Here is a 24039-nt window from a genome sequence, read left to right on the forward strand (position 1 = left end):
CAGGAGCAGAAAGGGGCTTGGTGATGGTCAGACAGCATGGTCAGGGCTTTCACAAGGTCAGGCCTCTGTGTTGTGACACATCCAAGCCCTCTCCTCGTTTTATGGATCCTCACCCATCCGCTGGCTCTCACTTGTCTGCAGGAGTAAAGCCTGGGCCAGCTGCTGGATCACTGCACTGTTTACAGCATATACAGAATTAGAGAAAAAAGCCCCCTCCAGCTTATCTGACACTGTCCCAGCTCATCTGAGGAGGAAACCATCGCCCTCACACCCAGCCCATGCCTTGATGAGCCTTCCAAGGGCAAACACAAGGTGTTTCTGCCAAACACAAAACCATATGGGGAAGCTACTTTCCCCCTCAAATAACAGGGCGTATCAGGCTCAGATGGAAAAGACAAGAGCATCAGGACCTGCTGACACTCAACACACTCCCAGCTGAGAGAAATGGGCTCCTAGTCAATTCCCTTGGGAGGTTTTATCTTAAATTAAGAGCACTACAAGTCCCCATGTTCCAGTTAAAATTTAAGAAAAGCATATTTAACTGGAAGTGAAAAATGAATAGGCTAAACTCAGCTCCCATCAAGCCCAAGAGTGAGCAGGAAGATGAGGGACACTTGGCTGAAAGCTCAGTTAGTCTGAGTTTTCCAGTGAGCTTTCCACACAGATTTATCACTAGGGAAGATTTATACACAGATTTATAACTTAGAGAAGTTATTTTGGTTTGTGGGTTTGTTGTCAAACACTTCCTCTGCCAAATTTGCTCCCCAGTATCAGGAGGCAGCAGGTAGCACCCCCAGACCTTGGCACAGCCCCCAGCATGGGCCACTAAAAAATAAACAACAAAGAAATGGGGCTCTGGCCCGAAAACCTTGGAAATCAGTGTTCCCTGGGTCAGGGCAGAACGGGAGGTGAGGGAAGGGGGTAAAACCCCACAGGAGCCTTGGGGGAAGCAGCGGGGAAGGCAGAGGGGGTTCAACCCCATCCATGGCCCCTCACCACGGTGTCAGCACCACTCCAGGCTCCATTCTCAGCTCTTAGAGGGGCGTGAAGGGCTCAGCTGTGAGAGGGTCAGACTGTGCTGGCTGCCATGGTTGCTCTTAATTAACGTGTTGCAAACACATTCCTTACCATAAAAAGCCAAAGAGCACACGGAGCCCTCCCCTGGTGCTGCAGTGTTGGACACGAGCTCAGCCTGGAGGCTCCCCTGCTCCCACCCTGAGGAAGGGGTGGCTCAGGAAAAAATGTGCTGCTGCTCCCAAAGCAGTTCTGGCTCCCCACATCCATTCCCTGTGCAGGGGAAAGGCAGACAGTGAGGGAATGCTGTGTGGGAGGCTGGATTTAGGAAACAGGGACCAGGTGGCTCAGCTTTCCATTTAACTCAGGGAAATGAGGGTCTTGATTCCCACCAGGGAATCACCACCTCCAGCTCCTCCTCACTGCCTCACAGACATCACCAAGCTCAGCTCTCAGCTCCCAGCAGCCTCTTACCCCCATTCCTTCCTCCAGATGCAGCCAAGGCATCCCTGGGGTAGAAACAACCCAGTCAGCTGGTGCTGGTAATGGAGTGACCAGGAGGGAGCAGGACACTCTGCATCCCATCTCTGGCTGCATTTCCCCCCCAGCCCTCGTCTGCTACAGCTTTCCTGGGGCAACAGGCTGACAGCAAGGCCCAGAAAGGCCTCTTTTGGTGGGGGCCAGCCATGCAGAGGCGTTCCCAGAGCTGCTGGAGAACAGCATGTGGCCCCATCCCAGACAATCATGCATTTTCTTTGGGCTCTGGTTGGCACAAAAGCATCAGCTCAGGGAGGTGAAACACTAAAGCTCAGGCGCTCCAGAAATGCTGCAGGCAAAGCTCCCCCTCCCCTCTCCTGGCTCTGCCTGCGACCGTTCCGGGTGAATTGCCTTGCCCTGGGATCAGCTGCAATAAAACATGTTTTACAGCTCAGCGTGAATTCCACGCACTCTCCTCAAGAAAGAAATTCATATTCATCTGTTTCTGCAGTGGCAGAAACAGATGCAGAAAGATGGAATCCAGCTCCTTCTGGCGAGTGTCAGAGTGTGTATCCAGCAGACTCAACACTGCATGTAACTCAAGTCAGCAGAGCTTTGCTTATGTATAAAAACACTGTCCGGCGCCTGCCGGCCTCCGGAGGCTCTTGGAGCTGGCAGAGGTTACAAACAGCAAGTACAAGATCTCAGATTTCCACAGATATTTGAGATTTGACAGCAGGAGGAAGGTCCCTGCAGGCAGGGCTCTCGTGCTGGCACTGTGAGCCTGCACGGTCAGACACATAAAAATAGTCAGGTGCAGTGGTCAAGACTTGGATTCACACCATCATCCAGCTCTGGGCTGGACAAGCTTGTCACATCTGCTGTTTTTCAGGCATTTGCTACACCAGGCTGAAGAAGAGGAGGTCAGGGGCTCAGAAAGGGCAGGAGCTACCTGAATAACATCTGTCTGAGGAGGCACAGCCCAGGCAGGCAGCTGGGTCTGCCATGGCAGGACCTGTGCTCTCATCCAGGCTCTAACACCCAACAGCTCCTCCATGGAGCTGGGCTAATCAGACACCAGCAAACACTGCTGTAAACACTGCTCAGGTGAATAATGGATTTGCCTCAAATTGCAAAGCAGCAGCTACTGTGAGTGCTCCTCGCTCTATGGAAACCCTGTATTTCAATTGTTACAGGCAAACAAGGGAGCAGGCAGCAGGAGAGAGGGAGGGGGGAGCAGGAAGTGCCTGACCAGAGACCACAGATACAACCCAGGTGCTCCTACACTCTGAAAGGCCTCAGTGCAAAGTGTCAGAGTCCAGTTCCCGTCTCAAAGTCTGCCAAGATTGCTCCAAGGCACATGGGAGAGCAGCACTTGCTCCTCACGTGATGCCCATGGGTTAAATGAAGGGAATGGGCTTGGCTGCTTGCAGAGAAGAGGTGCATGAGGTTTAGGAAGACAGGAGACAAAGAAAAACAGGTATGGGAGGAAGGTGCTGAGTGGAAATCACTATGGGAACACTTGCTCTGCCTCAGGTCAATGAGGAGCAGCACCCAGCCAGGCCACCATGGAGCTCCCTCTGCTTCCCACTGCTCTGTCACAGCTCCAGACCCTGCCATCACCCCACCGCCTCACGTGGAACAGAGCACTGACACAGGTCCGGTTTTGGGGTAAAATATCCCTGTATGTGACTGGACTGCAGCCCTGCCAGGCATCCCCAAACCCCAGAATCAGCATCAAGCCCCATCACTGAACTAAGTAACAGTTGAGATTAACAATGTGAAAATAACTTGTGATCCTACAGAACTGAGATTCCCCAAATCCATCAGGGAAGCAGGTGGCACCATTTGGAGCTCACAGCCTCCTGCCCTTAACAGAAGGGGTGTACCCATAAGGGGGTTTTTTGTGGTGTATTTTGTGTGCTTTTCTTTCCTTTTTTTTAAACACACTCCCCATGTCTGCTGCACATCCAGGCATTAACACAAACCCAGCTGAGGTAGATGTGCAAACACAGGAGCCCACAGGGCAGACTTTGCCTTATCCCATGGATCTGGAGCACAGACAGCCAGGAGTTAGTGTTTCCACAGGTTTATAAATCTGATAAATACAAGTATAACACCCTGCCCACCACAATGGGGCAGGGGAGAAGGGAAGGGAGTCCCAAAGGTTGCTGAGAGAGCACTGGCTTGTACTTGGCAGCTGGAGAGTTCACAACAGCTGGAAATTTATGCTGATGTGTCGAACAGCTTCTCGATCATCTCCCCCACCTGGTCGACCTGGTATTTGATGTACTTCTCAGGGTTCTTGGTGAAGGGCACGTTGCCATATCTGCAAAAGAAAACAGGTGACAAAACAACTGGAACCCAGCAAAGATATCCACTGCCCCCTCCTCTGTCACAAACCAGCTCCACTCCAGCACATCCCATTCAAATGTGACGGGGTAAGAGCAAGTGACCTGCTTACAACTGGCCTCACAAATTTTACATGAACAGCCCAGGGTGGCTCAGGGCTTTGTGCTCACTGACCAAGGAATCAGGGTGACAGCAGATGTTTGCAAATACTCAAGGTCAGCTTGGGGATGTCTGAGTGTGCAAAGCAGAGAAGCTAGGACAGGACAATAGAGAAGTAGCTTAGCTCAGGCTATGCAAGGCCCCAAAGACCTCAGTAAACCCAAAGAGAGAGGACAGTGCTGCAGGAGGTCTCACCTATTCAAGAAGGCACCATAGGTCTCTTTCACAATAGTTTTCTGTGCCCGGCGGATTTTGTCCCGTTGCTCCATGTCTGGGATTGCCCAGGCCTTCTGGATCTTACACAGCTCCTCCAGCCCGTCATTGAAACCCTGTCCAAAGAGCAACTCGGTGAGCAGCCCATCTGCAATCACATCTCCACACAGTCTGTGGTCCTTCCCTCTCCTGCTGATCACCAAGAGGTCTCTTCCTCAGGCAGATCTGTGTGTCCCTATCAACCAGGGGATGTTCTGACACCATCCAACACCTCCTTACCTTAAAGCGCTCCTTTATCATCTGCCTCTCCTTGTCCTTGAGCTGCAAAAAGGAGGGAAAGGATCTTATTTTATCTCCAGAAATAAATATCCAACACCAATGTTTGCCCACAACTCCCCATCCAACCTAAGCAATATCCAGTACTTGGTCTGGATTCCCTCTCCTACAGTAGTGAGGAGAGAGATGCAGAGACCAGCACACCCTACACTCAGCTGAAGTAGGTTTAACAAGGATAATTTTCAGCCAGAACAGACACAAAAATAGACTTCTTCATGCTTCCAGCCCTTTCCAAGGGAAGATCTCAGGGTTTTGAAAATCCAAAATAGAGGCATCTGCTCAGGTGAAGATAGAAGAGCAGAGGCAGAGATGAAAAGACTTGGCTGAATCTGGGGCAGGGGAGAGCAGAAGGCACTGCTGCTCTCCACTTGTGCCAGCCACAGTGTTCACTCTGCAGAGTGCTACTGGCATGAGATATAAAGAAGGTTTCTGAGAACTTTTTAATATGACAAAGGAGATGATGTTTCTGGCAACTTCTGTCATGTCAAGCCCATCCTCTCACCTTCACTCCTGGCTGAAAGACAGGCAGGTTTTTCTCCAAGATGTAATCTGTCACCTTCAACCAGCTGCATGTGCAATGAGATGGGAGAGAAGCAAAGAGTTACTCACACCTCTACCACAGCATCTCTGTCTTCACCCGTGACCCAAAGGCCAACTCAGACAATACACACCCCAAAACTTCCCACAGTGACCCCTTCCCAAGTTGGATTAATCGCTTGTAAACCAAAAATACTCTGCTTTGGTTTCAGACAAGTTTCTGGTTTAGGTGAATCTCTCCTGCTGCTCCAGCAGTGCTGGCTCCCAAGGAGTTCCCAAAGTGACAAAAGCAAGGGAAAGGCAGAGGATGTCACTGACCTGCGCTGGTAGGTCTGGATCTGCTGCTCAATGAGCTCCCGGTAGGACCTCTCAGCTGTTTTCTGTGTCACAGCCACCAGCTGGATCAGCTCAGACCTGGAAGAGCAGGAAACCTGAGGAAGCACCTGAGCCAGCTGCTCTCTGGGCTGCTCTCAGGATGCCATCACTTCAAACCCCCATCAACAAGTTCCTTTCAGCCCTTCATAATAAAATGTTCCTTGAAATGTGCAAACTGAGAGACAGAAGCAACTCCGAGTTATTTTCCAAAGCCACATCCTCAATCCTCCCAAGATCAAAGGATTCTCTAAAACCTAAGGCATTTCCTAATGCTTTTATCTTCCACTCTCAGGTAATGTGATGTTTATAATACTGCAAAACCTTCAAAGAAGCAGTTTCAAGAATGGAACAAAAAGCAGATTTGAGACAGGCTGGAAAGTAAATGCTCTCAAGGCAGAGCTCTGCTCCAAAACCATCCAATCAGCCTTGGACTTGAGGGAGATTCACTCAGACACACACTTACTTCTCCAGAGATTTCAGAATGTAGTTGTAGTTGTTATGCAGAAAAATGGCACTCAAAGCTGGGTCTTCATAAACCTTGGATTTGCTAAGAAGGTTAAGCTGCAAGTTGCCCAGCACTTTGCCTTAAGAGGGAAAAACACAGAACAAGAAGTTTTGCACTGAAACTTCTTATATTGACAAAGCAAATCAAGCTGTGGGCCCACAGCAAAGTGAACAGCTCAGGCCTGGCTGCCCGTACAAAGGCTACAATCACATGCGCTTAACAGTCCTTACACAGATTTTTCTTCAGCAAGTCACCAAAACCTCTCTGCAAACTACTGCCTTCCATGCCTTGGCACTACAGGTGCATTTTGGGCTCAGAGGAAGTCCCAGGACCTGCCACAATGCAGGCTCAAGTCTCACAGAAGCTGAAGGAGCTGATCTCCATTGTAACAGAGATAGAAACCACTGATCTCACTTTCTTAAACTCCCCCTTTGGCAGCTGGGATCCTTCATGGGGTTGAAGGTGACAATGGTTTAAGGCAGCAGCTCTGCAGCACAGCGAGCTGCTGCACTGTGCTTTGCCCTGTCCTACTCTAACAGTCTGAAACTCCCAGTCTGACCCTTTTTTCATCCCTCCCATCAGACTCCAGCTCAAATGTGGAAAAATCCCATGGAGAAGAGACACAGCCTGTGCTCTTCACCCAGGAGTGAGCCCAGTGAAGGCGTGTCCACGGGGCAGAAGTAGGAAGGTGTGCAGGGTACTCACAGATGTAGGTGCTCAGCAGCCGCCTGCTGAACTCTGAGCTGTAGCTACTGGCTGATGAGCTGGTCTCTGAAAAGGAAAGTCTTAGGCCAATTAACATGCCCTGGGAAGGGGGTGTGTGGTCAGCCTGCCTCTATTCCAACAAGCCTCATCCCTGTTGCTATGGAATTAGCTCCCATGGACAGTGAAATAAGCTCCTGCTTCAGAGCCCACTGTCAGCAGCTCATCCAGGGTGAGGGGGCAAGAGTTCTGCACCCTCAGTCCTTGTGTCTGCAGCAAGGGCAGAGCACCCCGGCAGAAATCTCTCCTTTCCTTCCAGATGCTCAGGGAACATCCTCCTGACCAGAAAGAGAGTCATTAAACTCCTCCTCCCCATCCTTCCCCCACCACCTGAAAAGGGTTGGTAAGCACTAGAAACTGGCAATCAGAGAACAATGAGCTGGAGCTGTTAACAGCAAGCACACAACAGTAACTGAAACAAGCAGAAGGGCTCTGGAAAGCTTCAGCCATCCCCATGGCTGCTGACAGGAGGTTGCTCTAGGAGGGACTGTGCCAGCACAGGAGGCTGCCCCTACAGGCGACAGTGACTCCAGGCTGGCACATGCTCCTCTGTCTGGAGATGGCTTTCTGCCCTCGAGGGCTTGTGGGCATGGGGCCCACAGGACACGTGGGGTGGCCACCTCCTCCTGCCCCCTCCAGAGAGTTTGGCAGCCAGACCTAGCTCGGGTGGTCCGAGTTCACCAGCACTTTCACATGGGAAAGGCCTCGAGGCTCCTGTTGCTGGGAGCTGGACAATAAGGAGCTGAGTGCACATGGGATAAAGCACGACACCAGCTGGGCCAATCTGCTACCTGTGCCAAAGAGATTCTGTGCCATCAGAGTGTCTTGAGCCTGTTTCAGCTCTTGTGGCATCCCTCATTGTCTGCTGCTGACAAGCCCTCCCTATTCTCTCCAGCCCACTGGCAAGGATTATTTACCCTCCCCTTTTCAATTATGTGTTAATTTATTTACAACTGCTGGAGGATAAAGAATTACTGTACATCACCAGAGTCCGAGGCAATATGAACAGGTAGGTGTGGGTAAGTTTGCTTACCTCTGGGATCTAAAGGAATATTGTATGTGTCCCCAAGAACTACAGAGATTAGGCAGAGCAGAGAGAAAAGGGGAGGGATGAGAGAGAAAAAGAAATGCAAAAGTGCAAAAAGACAGGTTAGAGACCACCATCCCTTTGAGAACAAAGCAGATATTAACACAGAGCAGCCACAGGCAGGTGCACAGGAGAGCAGGCAGGAGTCCCTCCAAGGCCACAAATGGAGTGGAGATCACAGAGGAAAGGCAGAGTCCAACCTCCTTCCCCTGCTGGAGACATTGTTTGCATTGTCATTGGTTGTATTTAGCAAGACACCTCATTCCAAATCAGTCCAAATCCACTTTCAAGGCAAAGCTACCTCAAATCTATGCTGACTTTTCAATCAGCTAAGACAGATCTCACTGCAAGACAACATGTCAAGATTTCTAAACAACAGTGCTGACATCACCATTCAGGGGACAACATGGGAAACATTGTTCCAAGAAAAAGTTCAAACCACTTCTTTGGCCAAGGAGAGTCAAGATCCAGAAGGGTCTGAGCACACTGAGCTTTCAAGTGGAAAAGGCACGAGGCAGTGGCTAGAGGAGATGTGGCAGAAACAGAGACATCCTAATTTGAGTTGATTTAGAATTAGCAAAGATTTCCAAACAGGACTTTGCAGGTAACAGTCTGGAGGCAGCTCTAAGCTTCCTCCTACCTCTGCTCCTAAAGGGGCTCTTTAACCCTCTCCAGTCTGTGCCCCCTCAGAGCACTATGTCCCCTGAATCTCCAGTTTGCTCTATTCCAACCTCCTTGAAAGCAAGAGCTCTGCCAAGGCCAAGAGCTCACTGGAGAGCCTGGAGCTGCTGCTCTGCACAGAACCAAGAATCCCACTCCAGCTGACATGCAGCAGCACCCTGCTACACAAGCAGCGCTCAGACTCTGATCTATGCATTTATTCCTGCAGTGAGACTCTTCAGCAGCCTGGAGAGCAGAACTAAAATTTGTCTCTCTGATAGGGCACACAAATAGCTCCAGAGTCCCAGCTTGCCCATGCCTCGAGGCTGAGGAGATTCTTGCTGCTGCTGTTGTACTCTAAGCAGAGGATGTGGCAGAGGAAGGTGCTGTTCACCACACACAGCCCATCTGGAGCAGCCACCCTCACTCCAGTACAGTCACAGAGCATCAGGCCAAGGCCAGACTTGGAGCTAAATGACCCAGGCATCCTCTCTCAGAGCACATCAGCAATAAACACCATCCCCATGGTACCTGACAGGAGCAAGTGTGGAAGGCCAGCAGAAAACTGCATCCCTTGGAGTTCTCCAGATAACCAACTATGTGGTCAAGGCAGATCGCAGGACAAGACAAACCACAGGGTGAAGGACAGGATGAGAACAAGCTCACAGTGCCTGCTGAGGTTTGGTCACTTCAGGGAAGATGTCCAGGGAATTGGAGGAAGGAACTGCATGCCCAAGCAAGCCCCATGCAGGTACGTACCTTGTGATGCCAGCATGGCACCTGCTGTCTCCTGGAAATCCAGTAATTGCTGTAGGAAAAGGATGGCCTGGAAGCAAGGGAGGGAAGTTAGGAGCAACCAACATTACATATCCTATGCTCTGCTATTAAGGAGCATGAAGGACCACTTGTCTCCCCACATTTGAAGGCATTCAAGAAACAAATCACTACACGCCTTTGAATTGCTGTGTTTTCCCACACATGGCTGAGTAAGGGTCACCAGCTCATCCTGCCATGGAACCCAGGTAATTGTGTAACTGTTAATGCCAAGACACCTTAATTTAAGAAATCTCCCTACTGCTCTTTTTAGAACTCCTTCAGAAGCTGTTTTCCACAAAGGATGGTTCAAATCATCATCACGTACGTTGCTGGTGAGTTCATGAACTGTCCCATCTTTTGGCATGTTGTATTCCTTGTCTGGATCATTCTGAAAAGGGAAGAGAGAGACATAAGATGAGCATGTAAGGGGAGACACCTACAATACAACTGCTGCTCCAAGTGAGCTGAAGGCTTCTTTATCCAGCCACTCCCAACATCCTCAGGCCCGGCTCTTGCAGTGCCATCTCCTGGTGCTCAGAAACCAGAGCTGCCATGCACCAGCAGCTCAGAACCTCAGGGGTCTGCTCAGCATGTGATCATCACGCCTTCAGCTCACCTACCATTCACCAAGCCCACCTTACACAGGGACAGCTTAACATGAGTCCTCCAAAACTTTTCAAGGCAGCCATTTTCCTTTCCTTTTAAATAAGATTAATTCTGAGATAGATGAGCCTTGATGCTCATGTCGAATTACTTGTAGTATGCCTGTTAAGGGTGTTAGGCAAAGGCCTCCTGTGTTTGAAACCAGCACCAAGCATTTGGTATTTGACTGTCCCAAGCAATGCAGCAAGTTCCTGATTCAGTCACAAAGTACATGGTCTCATGTCTCTGAAAGCTAAATTAGGGGTTTTGCTCCAAAAAACCCTCTTCCAAGCCCTGAGCAGAGACCATTGAGGAGAATCCTACCTTAATGTTGTCTGCAAACTCTTCCAGTGCCTTCGCACCAGTGGTCTCCATGGAAGTGATCAGCCCTGGCAGTTTGTTCTTAGTGCCTGCTGCAGTTCCCTGGAACAGTTCCACAATAGATCAGAAAAGGAAAGCAAATAGTATATGACCTTCCACCCAGCACCTACCCCTCCTCATCCCTCACCCCAGCATCTCATTCTCAGCTCCCCATGTGCCAGAAGAATATTTACGGCACCATCAACAACACTTGAAATCCCACATTCTCCAGGCAGAAAGGGAAGATGTTGTGCTGCTCCATCAGGGTCAGGACTTGAACTGAAAAGAGTTGCTGCTGAGAGATGTTGAGTTGCTCGTTCACCTCCACAGAAAGAAGTAAGCTGTATTTGTGTCACTTTCAGTCCACGCTGGGGGACAGAACCAGCATGGCTTTGCTCAAAGCCACTGTGACAATCCATTTCAAGAAGTTCTCCAGATAACCCAAGCCACAGGACCCTCTCCAATCCCATCATATTTACCTGCAAGACCTGGTCAAATTCTGGCTTCATCTGCTTGAGATGCTTCAGGATGGGGAAGATTGTGAGCACAGCTGAATAGTCGTGTCGGATGATGGCTTTCCGGGCAGCTGAGACAATGTTATCACCCTCCATGATCAAGTTATCCAATGACTCCTGCAACAAAGCCACAGACTCATGAGGAAGGACAGGACTTTTGCTCAGGCAGCATAAAGGGCTCAAGGCAGGACACCCATTCCAGATGCCCATTTGGGTGATGGGTCATTTGTGGTGCCTGTGAGGGACTCTGAGCACATGTTCTCCAGGCTCTGTGCAGGCCCTGGTTCCCTGAACAGGTCCTGGAGGACAAGCCAGCATCCTTTACAAGCACAGAGGCTCAACTGACCTGGATGAGAGAATCAAAGGTCTTCTTCTGGTGGTGCTCTGGGACAATTTCTGTCAGGAGCTGGTATTCACTCTGGGCCAGTTTGACAAAGGCACTGACGCAGTGGATGTATGCGTCGATCTCGATGTCGAAGACGTCGTCCCTCCCTGCAAGGGCAAGATGCCTTTGGTTTACAGAAGGAGCATGAGGTTCTTCTGGGAAAGTTGGTTCTGGCTTTGCACCCATCCATGTGTGAGAACAAGAGTCATCTTCTCACCACTCCTGCCCTGGGTTTGTGTGTGGGAATCTCTGAGTACCCTGCAGGAGGCAGGAAAAGTCACCCGCAGTTCAGGAAATGCACATCAGGGCACCACCTCTTTCCAGCCTCATGACAGAAGGGAAGTTTGGAGCTCTTCTAGGAGACAGTCTAAATTTAATCAAGGGCTTGAACACAGAGTACTAAACTCAGGAAGGTCTGAGGTGAATTATTCAACATCTCTGCTTGTATTTTTAGAATTCCTTATCTCCATCCATCATGCAGATGAAGAACTGCCATTTGGCATGAACATTTCTGGGAAATAAAGGCTGTCCTGGAAGGCAGCTTCTTCCCACTTGCAGAAACAAGATAAAAACCAGGCTGATGAACATTTACATCCTATGAAGCAGGAATATCAGCAGAGCTAGGTGACTTATCTGCCACAATGCTGCATACAAATGCAAATATCCGAGTCCTAGAATATGAATGTCTCAGCCAAAGATCCATCAAAGATCCTACGTGGTAGGCATGAGAAGTGATACAAGGACCAGCACCAACTCATGCCAACCACTGCTGGATGTGTCTGCAGGACAGACCCCATCCTGCAAGACAGTAAGATGACACAGAGAGGCCTTCTCTATGCTATAGGCTGCTGCTTCTCTCCTCCCAGAAACTTTTGATGGAGAAAGAACCAATTCTTCCCTATGCTGACAGGTCCCTCAGGTTGGTATTTCCAAAGTTTTGGTCAGCAGAGGACACACAGACTGCTTATGGTGCAGTGGCGCACACTGTAGCGTGTGCTGCACTGATCCCTTTCCTGCTTGCTTTGCTTCAGCACCCAAGAGGCCACCAGCCACCTACAGGAAAATGCCCCTCAGCATGGTGACCTTTGGTTGGACAAAGCTGGGTTCCTTGGCTGAGGCCTTCGGGGGGTGTGATTAGTAGGAGTGAATTCTACTGAGAAGAGCCAGAGCTTCTTAGCCAGAGGAGGCTCATGCTTCAGGACTGCCCACGGAGGGGAACAGCCCTGGCTACACCACGACAGTGGGACATGCTGGGAAGCAGGGGGGACCAGCTGGTGCCCAGTGCCAACCCGGTACTTACCCGCAGCCGGCCCGTGCTTGTCGCTCAGGGCATCGGAAAGGTGCTTAACGCGTAAGTCATGCTCATGACCTAGTGAGATGGCAGCCGGCACAAACAGAAGGCGCAATTTATCCAGGGTGGTCACAGCAAGGATGCTCACTCTGGCTGGAAGCTGCTTCAAGCCTGGCTTATTTGATCTGGTGGACATCTTTTTCCCTACAGTCCCAGGAATGCTTCCTGACCAAATCCTTTTGTTGGGCTATATATAGCGGTAGCAACCCTTTGAAACCTGATGAGAAGTGTGAGTTAAGTTGTTTCTTGGACCACGATAGTCCCTTGAACCTCCTGCCATATGTTCTGAATGGGATTGCAGGCACCAGAGTCCAATTTTTACCCACAACCATTACAAATCCAAACTCAAAGCCCCTCTCCTGCTCAGCATGAGCATTTTCCCCCACGTGAGTGATGTCAGTCACCATCTGGGGTTTAGCAGGCTACAGCAGAGGTGCTGAAGAGACCTGCTTTGGATGGATTCACAGCAGGAGGCAGGAATATCTTAGAGATGCTTTGAAACGTCTTCTCCCTCATCTGGCACAACCTCTAGGAGCAGAGGAGGTCATAAAACAGGAAACAACCATTTAGGCAGGTCTCCACAGAGGAGATGTACAGGCACAATGCTCTGAGCTACCTGTGGTCCAACACTGCAGCATCAGGTTTGGAAAGGTCACTAGGAAACTCGATGTCTGAAAGTCCAGACAAAAAGAAAAGAGAACAGGAACACCACAAGCAGATGTCAGCAGAGCTTCCATTACCCAGGTGGCTGTGGTGGGTCAGTGTTAAGGTAACGTTTCCCTCCACCTGTACTCATGCTTATGGAGACTTTGAAATTCAGATAGTAAATGCTGAATAAATAGAATAAATAAAAGAAAAATAATTTGGCCCTTCAGCCAAATTGGGGATTGGTTCCCCAATCCAATGCTGTCCACCAAGCACTGAACTAATGGAAGCCCCACCTGGGAAAGCAAGGCTGATACACAGAGAAAGTCAAGGGTGAAATAGCTCGAGCTGTGATTACCTTCCATAGGAATGAGGTTAGAGGCCCCCTTTTTCCCATCTAGACCATGCTGAGAGTACTGTTTCAGAAGGTTCTGAGCCTTACGGATCGTGCCTGTCACCAGAACCAGAGAGAAGAGACAAGAAGACCTAGAAAATGAGTGAAAGAAAACAAACCCAGAACACCAGCCCTCCACCAGCAAGTCACCTGGGCCCAGCAAGAGGATGCTGGGCAGCAATGAGGATGCTCAGCACGGGAACGTGAACCCCAAACTCATGTCCAAGTGTGCAGATACAATGGCATTTCCAGAACGTCTCCCTGCTTTGAGGCTGGGGGCATAAATTCCAGCCAGGGATACAGAATCAGTTTGGAGATGCAGCATGGTACAGCTGGGTGATAAACATGATCAGAGAAGGGAAGGCATGAAGCTCCCTTCCCTGTAATGGGTTTATTGGAGTTGGTACCCTGCATCCAAGGTTTGCTGCTTTTTCTCAGCTGCAGAAGCAGGGCTTTGCATATGGACAATTCCTGTCTGGCAACATGTTACCTGCTCCTCGGAGCCACAACTGCAGTCATTCAGTAAGAGGTGCCTTTCCAAGGGGTATTTTCTGAGCATAATCAATAAAGAGCCATCAGGAGCCCCAGAGCCAAGACAAGGAATGGTACAGGAAGCAGTAAAAGGGTGACAACCTCTGCGCTTTTTTTGCAGCAGCAATTCCCATCACAGGAGTCCCAGAATAATGGATGCTGCCCACCCATGTCTAGCTTGCACTAAGCCACCCTAATCCCCAAGACACTTCTCTTCTAAAGAACTGCAAATCAATTAAAACCATGGAAAAAAATAACACTGGGTTAAAAGATTTATACTTGAAACACACAAAAACCAGACAGAACTGAACAAAAGGCAGTGCTGGATATACAGCTGGAAAGCACAAAACAAAGCATTAATGTGACAACTGAAGCCTAGGCAGTGTTTCCACATTAAAAGGTTAGTTGTCATGCAACAAGCTACAATTATCACAAGCACACGGACACCCTCTCATAGCAGAGCTTTGCTGTTGCCTGCACAACAGGGAACTGGAAGTTTTGGGAAGGTGGAAGGGGTTTCTATAGGATACCCAAATGAAACAGAACCAGGCTGAGGAAATGAAGAAGCTAAAACCATAAAAATGCTGCTGCCAAAATTAAGATTTGTTCTTCCCCTATAAAGTAATAAATACTTCAAACATGCAGAAAATCTCTACTTCCACCACTAACTGTGAGCCACAGCACAGCCTGGAAATGAGTGTTGGCTGCCCAGATGCTGAAGGGAGCCCAAGTACACACTGCTGCAGAACAACATTCCAGGGTGCAGGACAGCTTCATCCCATAAAGGGATTTATGGCAAGGGAAAGGAAACTTCAGGTCCCCCAGCCACTGGGGGAGAACAGGAGAAAGAAGTTCCCCTTGAATTACCAAACTGCCTTAAGCTGGTGCACTTACTAAATGACAGAACACGGTTCCCAAAATGTAATATTTCACAGGTAATATTGTCCTTCTGCCAGTTCAGAGTGTCCTCAACTGCTTTGCAAAGAAAAAAAATAAATCATATCCATAAAGCACGTTCTTCTAGAAAAACTTCTCCCCTCTCGACCCACACCTGGGAGATGGGCTGGCTCAAGCCCCTGCTGGCTGATGCATTTGCTCCTAAGCTTCTGCCATATGATCAAATGAGGGCTGTGCCTCTTCTTCCAAGCTTCCTGATGCTCTTCACACCCCATATCTCCACTTTATTCTTAGCTGCTTCCAGAAACCTCAAGAGCTTGGGCACACCAGCAAGTTCCTCTGAGCAATGAGGGCCCTTCCTTACTGCTGCTGCCATGGCCTAGCAGCTGCAGAGCAGCTCAACCCAGGTACTCCTTCTATCTGTTCCTTCATCTTTCCCACTTCCAAGCATCTAGGGGGAGGGGGAAAATACAAAGGAATAAAAATAGAAGGTGAATTGGTGTGAAAACCAAGACACTACAACTGCTGCTGCTGTCAGCAGGATCTCACTCCACAGGTATGCAGTGGACATTTTCACAGCCCACCCTTGATGGTTTCTTCTCTTTTTCCTTTTTTTTCCCCTCTTTTTCTCAATTTCAGGAGCTGATTATGCTACATTTTATTTGCATAAGCACAATTACCTGTGTTTACTGACACACACTGAGTGTTCAGTGTCCGGGGGCATCACTTCAGTGCTGCTGGATCCCTCTGACTTGGCATCATAATTAGGCTTTAATGGATTCTGGTGGAAGCCAAATGCTTTTGTTCCAGGATTGTTTTCCCCTATTAGGCAGCTCCCTAACCAAATGGGACTGTGTTTCAGCTACTAATAAAAACATCACATTCAAGCCAGGCAGTCTGGGAAGCAGGAATGGGCTCTTTATTCTGCCACTCAACTTGCCTTCAGGTACCACCCCACTGGAGCACTAAGGAAACTGAAAAAGAGCTCCCCTGTAGTCTGAAAAGAGCCTCCAAAGGTCAAAAAACACCCAAAACCTTTGCTTCTGCGGCCCAGTTGTTACACAGAGTGGGGTTTGGGCATGCATGAGACACGTTTTTCCAATTGCAACTCATTCTCTTGTTTCTCTCTTCCATTAGGCAGTTTTCTATCCAAGCAGGAGGGCAACACGTCCTCTTTTCTCAAGCACCAGCTGCAGGAATCTGCAGGAAACCAGACAATGCTCTCTGGCTTTTGCAGGCAGCCAGGCCAGGTGGCCCCATCCTTCCCTAAAAATGCAGCGCTGCTGAGCTGCCTGCTGCTCTCAAGCCAAAAGAGAGCACAGGGTCTACAGGTATCACAAAGAAGCTTTATTTTATGCACACAGGCTTGCAGCAGGATGATTTGGGAACCTGAATACACCTGCTCTCTGAGACAGAGTGCTGACATTCCAAACAGCAAACTAAAACCAGAAAAAGCCCACAAAACACTTCAGAATCAGCCCAACTTGACCTGTCAAGTGTCATTTAAGAGGAGACAACTCTGCTTTAGAAGCATCTCCAGCAGTCAGATTTTTAACTGCATGATATAACAACAGGAAACAGCACGGGGTACATCAACAGACAAAACAGGAACAGAGGGATGAAGACCCTCTGAAACAACACATGGATATGGAGCTTGTTCTCTAGAATTTAGCACAGTCCCTGGGGCTATCTCTGCCTTGTCACCCTGCCCCTAATAACTCACCTTCCCTTGAGCCTCTCTTGTGCTTTGTTTTGTGGTAAAAAAAAAGCTATAGCACATCAGATTTAGTTTGTTATTTACCCCTTGCAAGAGGTTAAAGTATGCATTGGGGCGTGCACTGGGATATTCTTCCTCAAGGATCAAGGCAATCAACTCTCCTGTTGCAACTGTCAGAAAATCCCCTTGTCTGACACTCAGATTGGCAGAACTTGGCTTTACTTACTGAAATGAAGTAACAGAACAGAAAAAAACCTTTGTCCACATTGAACAAAGGCTAAACCCAGGGGAATCAAACACCATCAGGTAATGCTGCTCTGAAGAGAGCCACTGTGAAGAGGGTGTGAGAGCTCCACCTCAAGAGCTGTGCTTGAAAACTGATGGAACTGCAGAAGAAACAGTGAATCTCTGCCCAAAGACTCTATTTTTCTCCATTTTTAATTTCACTTAAGTACAACTCAGCAGTCATAAGAGATGGCTGGTGTACGAGGTTCAACATCCACTGTCCTTCAAGAGCTACAGTCTGGTTCTCTGTCTGCTTCACAGAACACTGGAGACAAATGAGCCACTATTTTTTCTTGACATCAACAATAACCCAATGGATCACTTGGGACACTCTTTCCTTCATGCACCATCAGCTCTGTAACTGCATTCAGACCATGCTCTGTGACTTCTACCTGCTCCATCTCACAAAATCCAACTAAACTGGGCATAAAGACATGAAAATCTTCTGGCACATCTACAGCTGAGACTTTCCTCATGATAAGTAATTCTGGATGCCCAAATGCATCCACTTTGGAGGAATCCTGTTTGTAGGAACTTGTGCTCTCCAACGTGTGGGCTCCTCTCTATGGGAGCATCCAAGATCTGAGACTCTTTTAAAAAATCCCTAGGATTTTTTCAATAATCTGCCCATGAAAACAAACAATCTCCCCCTTCCCTTACTCTTTATCTAGAGCACAGAGGAGATGTTATCACTTGTCAGGCTGCTCAGAAATGTTTGCTGACCATGCTGAATTCACAGCAATAAAAACACAGGAACCTTTTCAGAATCAGGTGATAACTGAGAACTGATGACCAAATCTGAAGCATCTGCAACCTGAGCTTCCCATGGCTCAACTACAAATCCCCACTGGCACCTTTCAGTGCCTCTGAGCCTTTATCAGGTGGTTCTCTGCTGCCAGGGGAAAATTCACTGAAATTCACAGACCAATTCCATCAGCTTTCAGGGACAGCTCCAGGGCACAGCAGCAATGGCACAGATTGATTTTAGAAGACCACAGGGGTGATGTCTGGATGCTACAGCTTTCCCCCTCTCCAAATATCCCAGGCACACCCTCTGCTGTAGCAAGAAGAGGCCCAGCAAAGCCTCTCCACACGCAGAAGTGAAGAGAGTGAGCACCAGGGCCAGCACACACATACACAGACACACATTACCTGGGATGAGGACTGCATTCACATCAGGATTATAAAAATAAACACAACACAATTAAAATGGGTATTTCTTCTTCCTCCCTTTCCCCATCCCATCCATTCCCAGTCCCTACCCACATTTCTTACTATTTTCCTGAACCCACTAAGAGTATTTGGACAACACAGGACAAAATAGGGAAGGGGAGTATTGGCCAGGTAAACCCACAGAAATATGGACTTTTCTGATGAGATCACTGTTACAGAGGAGACAACAGGGTGCTGGGACACAGAGGAACAATATCCCCGTGCTAGCTTTTGCTGTCCCTCCTGGCTGTGCTCCCACTAGATGGCACATTCCAGAGACAGGAACTCCAGAGTGACCACCCTCACCAGCAGCACCAAATGCAGCAAAACTGCATTGTGAGGAGAGGAGGAGTAACCCACCAGCCACATTCATAGCTCTTCCTGAGACAGGCTGAGGCAAGAGCTTTAAGAGCCTTTCTAAAATTCAGACAATGTCATATCTCGTTTTTGTAGGCACCTGCCTAATCCCCGTCTCAACTTCTGGGGACTTCTTGCTTTCTAGCACAACAATAATTTATTCATAGGTAATGACTGAAGTGATGTTTTTATCAGATGTGAGCTTTCTATTTGCTATGGCACAGACTATATGCCATATGCCAAGGCTGAGGACAGGTGTTCTCAGATCAAATCCTTTGACAGCCCCCTCAGGGCTCTTTTTACTCATCTCCTTTGTTAAGGCTTTTCCTCTCCCTTTATGCAGGGCCTCTCTGCTCCTTTTACAGCACCCAGAGAACAGACCTGATGTCTGTAATCCCAGTGCTGAATCCAGAGCAGAGAAGTGCTTACCTCCAAAATCTCACCTAAGTGTCCTAAAAGCACATTTTAGACACAGAGATACCTCAGTAGTGAGAGAGGGCCTGAAGATTTGTTCAATACCCAGTGCAGTGATCCCTCCTCAGGGACTCACCTGGTCTCTTGATTGGCTTTTTGGTGGGGGTGTCCTTCCTTTTGTTCTGAATGGCAGGGGAATATGGCACCCCAGAGGAAGAGCTGTTCTTACGGAAATGGTCCTTCAGCCCCTTGATGGAGCGGTCGAGCTGCACAGAGCGGATTTGGAAGTAAACTGTCATGAAATCTGAGGAGACAAGGTAAAAATAAAAATTATAAGCAAACAGGGAACACTATATGGTCAAGCAAACACTTTGTGCCCCTACAGGGATTTAAAAGCATTGGTGTGGGACCCCAAGTCAGCATCCTTCCCTCCCAGAGCCTCTCCTATTTTCTTCAAAAACTTCTTCTCTCTTCCCTTGCAATCTTCATTCCAGCTCTCCCACCACACACAACATGAATTCCACCACTACCAAGTGGTGGAACTGATAGGAGATATTTGTGCAAGACATTGTCAATCCAAGTGCTCGGTTTCCAGCGTGAGAGACTTTACACACTTTCCAGGATTCAGGGCACTCGGGAATTTAACGAGGTGCTCGTCATTTGAAAGCAGAATACAAACTGACTAATAAAATATGCTCTATATGCATGAGTTGCCTTTGATCATGGAAAAATTCTTAAGAAGATTTTAAGGACGTTCTTCATACTTGGTAAGCACAGTAATCCCCCCCTCAGGAGTAAATCATTGAGGTGGGGGGGTGATTCTTGGAGCTGCATGAATGTGAAAGTTCACATTTCCTGTACAAGTCTACAAAGTCATTCAATCCCAAAGGAAAAGTTAATAAAGGACTACAAAGCTCTAGGCAGCTCTTGATGCTGCAAAACAGGAAAGGAGAGACGTACAGAGCGAAGAAAGTCTGTGCTGCTTTCCCCCTGCCCATTTCATACAAAGAGCTCTGGTCATAAATACTTCCTAAATGAGAATAAGTCATTTATAAAACCTGAGCACTGGCTAGCTGCAGCTTCATCTGAAGGCATTACAGGTGCAAGTGCAGTGGATTTTTGCTACAGGACAGACTTTGCATTACCATAATTTGTGCTTTATTTACACAGCTCATTCTGTTCAACTGACAAACCATTGCTTCAGTCTCACTACAAAAAAAAAAGCAGGATCCTGAACTATTCACCTAAAAGGTGCCACTAAGGCATCACTTGTCCTGCCAGTGCTGCCAGATGCCCACAAGGGAACAACAGGCAGCAGCACCCACCTTGATTCCTGCCGTTCTCCACCAGCCAGCCTGAAATGCGGATGATGTCGTGCAGGACGCTCTCCGGGAGGTGCTCCAGGGTCATCTCCTCCTGCGTGTCCATCTCCTCATCCCCGCTGATCAGGTCCAGGATGAGGATGGGTGGCACTGGCTTGGTGTGCCGTGTCATCAAGCTGCGGAACTCCGATTCCAGGGATTCCTTGCCCCGCTCAAAGAGGGATTTCTGGCACAAAACAGCAGGACAGAAGCAGAACAGGACTTCTGTAATCAGTCACTCGTGAGTATTTTTGCATAAGAACATCTTTCCTAACCACTGTCAAGTACTGCAGGCTTCAAACTCCAACCACGCATGTATCTGAGAGACTTTTAAAGTGAATTAAGTTAAAAAATTGCTTGGGAGTTGTTCAGTCTTCAAGTGGGATTTAAACAGATCACCCATTCTGCTCAAGCAGCTGAAGGACTGACAAGAGCTGCTCAGGAGGAGGTTCAATCAACTCCTCCACAGGTGCAAGAGCTGCTTTCAGAGTCCTCCTGGCACAACACAGAGAGAGCAAAATGCCAGGAGCAGAAATGCTGCCCAGTACAGGCTTAAACAGAAGCCAAAGCAATCATTCCTTCAGCTGTGCCCAAACACCACCTTCCCCAGGCAGCAAACCCACAGCCTCTCCCAGCAGGGGACAAGCAGCAGGGCTGTGTCTGTCGCTCTCTCATCCATGCCAGGTTCCAGCTCCATGACCTACCACACGGTTCAGCTCTGGGCTGTCTGGGTTGTTGTCCTGGAAGTATTCCACTGCCTTCTGGATTTTGTCCATGCAATTCAAGTATTCCTCCAACCTCCCCGTGGGGCTAAAAATAAAGCCAGAAATAAAAAGTAGCGCCCCAAGAAGCAAACAAAGAAAATACCATGAAAGCACCAGACCAGACTCAGGATAAAAATAAGAAGGAAAATTTCAATCCCCTTTCCTTCAGCTGGGAGGAGATCATGGAATTCCCTTCTGCCTGCACTCAGTGCCACAGCAGGATACCCAATCCACACAGCAAGTGCAGAAGTACTGATGATGGAGCAGCACACAACTCTCAGCCTTGCTTTCCTCTCCCAGACAGGCCCTGATGGGAAGGCAGATGGAACTGCACATCCCACCCCAGAGAAGAACCATCCAACATCCTCCCAGAGAAGAAGGCTCCAGAACAGCTCTGGTTCATCCTGGATGCGGTGACAATCTCAGTGGGCAGGGAAAACCTTTGGGAAAAGGGCAGAGGAAAACAGGGAAGCCACCAGTGCTCATGGAGATTGCTATGGCAGCATCTCTGCAAGATCTGGAAGAGATCCCAGCGCAGAGTCTGAGCTGTCTTTGCCCTCTGGAAATGGCTGAAGGTCAAGTCAGTGTGGACTGGGGGTGAGGAAAGAGTGTGGGAAGGGTACCAAGCACACCATGGGTGTGTGGATTCAGCTCCCCCACCTCCATCTCAAAAATCTAATAGGATGAAGCTCCCAGCAAGATCTACCTGCTCAACTCACCCTTCCTTGATGATCTTCTCGGTGTCCTTGGCCACATGGTAGTAACTGATGACGTGATCCAAGCAGGACAGGGTCTTCTCCACATTCTCCTGCAGGCGCTGCAGGTTCTCTGTCTGTTTATGGACAGGGATGATGGAGTTCTCCAGCTTCATCAAACGGCTCTCAAAGGAGGAGAGGATGGAAACCTGCACACCAAGAGAGAAACCAACAGCTGAGGGTTTCCTTCCTAGGGATCCATGCAGTGGGGTAGGAGTTAGAGCAGGGAAATCTGGGATCTTCAAGGCCCAGCTTTTATTTTTGGGCTCTGCTACTAACTTGCCATGGCTCCTTAGCAGCTGTTTCCATCCCTCTATGCCCTGATTTTTATTAACAATCACAAAACAGATCACCTGCTATATAGGGATGGGCCAATCCCAAATTAAATGCTTGTGAAGAGCGAAGATAATGTTCCAAGACAGTATAAAGGACAAGCAAAATTTTATTTGCCAGCAGAAAATCAAGCCAGGAACTGCCTGGAGGTGCCCCATGTAAAAAGAGCAACAAGAGCACAAACCAGCAGCCCTTTTGCTCCACACCACTGAGACCCAAACAGGAGCTGCACAAGGACCAGTCTAGTGAAAACCTTTTCCACCACAGACATTTGGTTTCAAAGAGGACTGTGATATTGCTTCTGAAAGGTGGAAAACCATAGCAAGCTCATCAAAGGGTGCCTCAGTGTCATCTTTTCTAGGCCAAAAGGTAATTCCTATGAGATTCACTGCTGTGTCATGTCTTCCACACTTCTCTGGTGCTGCCTCTATGACTTCTTTAAAGCACTGAGCCCAAAACTGGACACAGTACATAAACTGAGGGCTTATGAGCAATTACAGCACAATAATTATTTTTTACCTTTACACAGAACACTCGCAAAATAAAACTCCAAACAAAACCTGAATTTATGAAGCAACAACATGATGCTGTTGCACAAACTAATCTGAGGTCTATTAATACCTTTTCCCCAAGAGAGAGGACTGACTGTAGCAGAGATGAGGCCAACAGCTCATCTGAGCCCTCAGCAGAGGAAGAGAGAAGCTCAGGATTGAAGCATTTCTCAGGTTTCCCCTTTGCCCAGTCACTGAAGCCCCCAGAGGTTCATTGCTCCACACCCCTTGGATGGGCACAACAACAGCCTTGAAAACAAATAAACCTAAAAACCTAAGAAAGAGTAAAGCCAGGCCCAACATTAGGACCTCCCTACCATGTTCTTGGTGAGCTGGTCACTCTTCTCAAGGCTCTCTTTGATAAAGGACAGAGTTTCTTCTTCCTGTCAGTAAGATGAAAAAACACTCTTAAATTCTGAACACTAAGGTTTAAGTCACTAAACATTACACGTAAGTTTTTACCAACCTTGTAAACACTGCTGCAAGTCATGTTTGGGCTGATGCTGAGGCCACATTTTAACACTACCACCTCTTAACAGAAACCAGGGCAAGTAACCCAAGGTGGGGACACACCATGTAATGAGTGAGGGGTTTATGGATTAAACCTTCCCTTCAACGCCGCGAGCCTCAGCACAACATAAAATTAACACCTTTCCCACTGAGGCACAACGATTAAGAACACACATTTCCCTGCCACAGCACAACACAGGTGTTGCACGGGCACCTTCCAAATCCGCCGAGAACTCAAGTGGCCAATGCAAAGCAGCCACCAAGGGCCGGTTTTAAGTCCCCAAAGCTCCCAGGCAGAGGGGGAATGGCAGCCTGTCGGGGCTGGTCTCACAGGCTGCAGCCGAGAACCTGACGGGAGAGCCCACTGATGCTCCCAAGAACGAAGGGAGGTGGGGAGCAGAGATACCCCGACCCTGCAAACCAGGCCTTGAAGGGGACCTGGGGGCGCTCCCAAGCCAGAAGGGGGGTGACGAGGCCCTTGAGAGGTCCCGGGACGCCCCCAGGCCCGGTGGGGACCTCCAGACCCAGCCTCGTCTCCCCGGCAACGCCAGGGGGGCTGCGGGCCCAGGCCCAGCCCCCGGCCCCGGCAGTGCACGCAGCGAGTCCCAAGCCCAGTCCCACCTGCTTGAGCTTGTCCTCGATCTCCCTCCTGCGGGCCGACACCTCCTCGCTCGGGATCATCGCGCCGGAGCCGCTCCACCGCCCGCTCCCACCGCGCCCGGCCCGTCAGTGCCGCGCCGCCATGATGGGCGCGGCGGGCCGCACCG

At 49.0% G+C, this 24039-nt stretch overlaps 1 protein-coding gene across 13 annotated transcripts; it reads right to left on the reverse strand.

Annotated features, from left to right (window-relative positions):
• Positions 1 to 3564: 3564 nt before the first annotated feature.
• EXOC7 (exocyst complex component 7) lies at positions 3565 to 24039 on the reverse strand. Of its 13 annotated transcripts, XM_048323593.1 has the most exons (22): positions 23894 to 24039; positions 23080 to 23145; positions 21843 to 22027; positions 21064 to 21169; positions 20324 to 20546; positions 19135 to 19302; positions 18168 to 18179; positions 13550 to 13642; positions 12496 to 12564; positions 11157 to 11302; positions 10775 to 10927; positions 10260 to 10358; positions 9619 to 9681; positions 9237 to 9303; positions 7764 to 7802; positions 6674 to 6739; positions 5927 to 6047; positions 5407 to 5502; positions 5054 to 5117; positions 4495 to 4536; positions 4198 to 4331; positions 3565 to 3820 (listed from the first exon to the last, which is right to left on the reverse strand). In XM_048323593.1, the coding sequence occupies exons 1-22, from the start codon at positions 23951 to 23953 to the stop codon at positions 3718 to 3720; spliced, it is 2175 nt and encodes a 724-aa protein (XP_048179550.1). In that variant the 5' UTR covers positions 23954 to 24039; the 3' UTR covers positions 3565 to 3717. The 13 variants fall into 13 exon arrangements, with proteins under 13 accessions (XP_048179550.1, XP_048179551.1, XP_048179556.1 ...); XM_048323594.1 differs by lacking the exon at positions 18168 to 18179; XM_048323599.1 differs by lacking the exon at positions 13550 to 13642.

The sequence above is a fragment of the Corvus hawaiiensis genome, chromosome 19, assembly GCF_020740725.1.
Source record: "Corvus hawaiiensis isolate bCorHaw1 chromosome 19, bCorHaw1.pri.cur, whole genome shotgun sequence".
NCBI lineage: Eukaryota > Metazoa > Chordata > Aves > Passeriformes > Corvidae > Corvus > Corvus hawaiiensis.

Bases quoted from the DNA above. Each gene is read 5' to 3' on its own strand.
- EXOC7 (XM_048323593.1), bottom strand. From the start codon at position 23,953: ATGATCCCGAGCGAGGAGGTGTCGGCCCGCAGGAGGGAGATCGAGGAC. The intron at 10,359-10,774 runs GTAAATATGATG...GAACTGTTCCAG, and splicing joins AATTTGACCAGGTCTTGCAG to GGAACTGCAGCAGGCACTAA. The intron at 6,048-6,673 runs GTGAGTACCCTG...TTCCCTCTTAAG, and splicing joins GCTGCTGAGCACCTACATCT to GCAAAGTGCTGGGCAACTTG.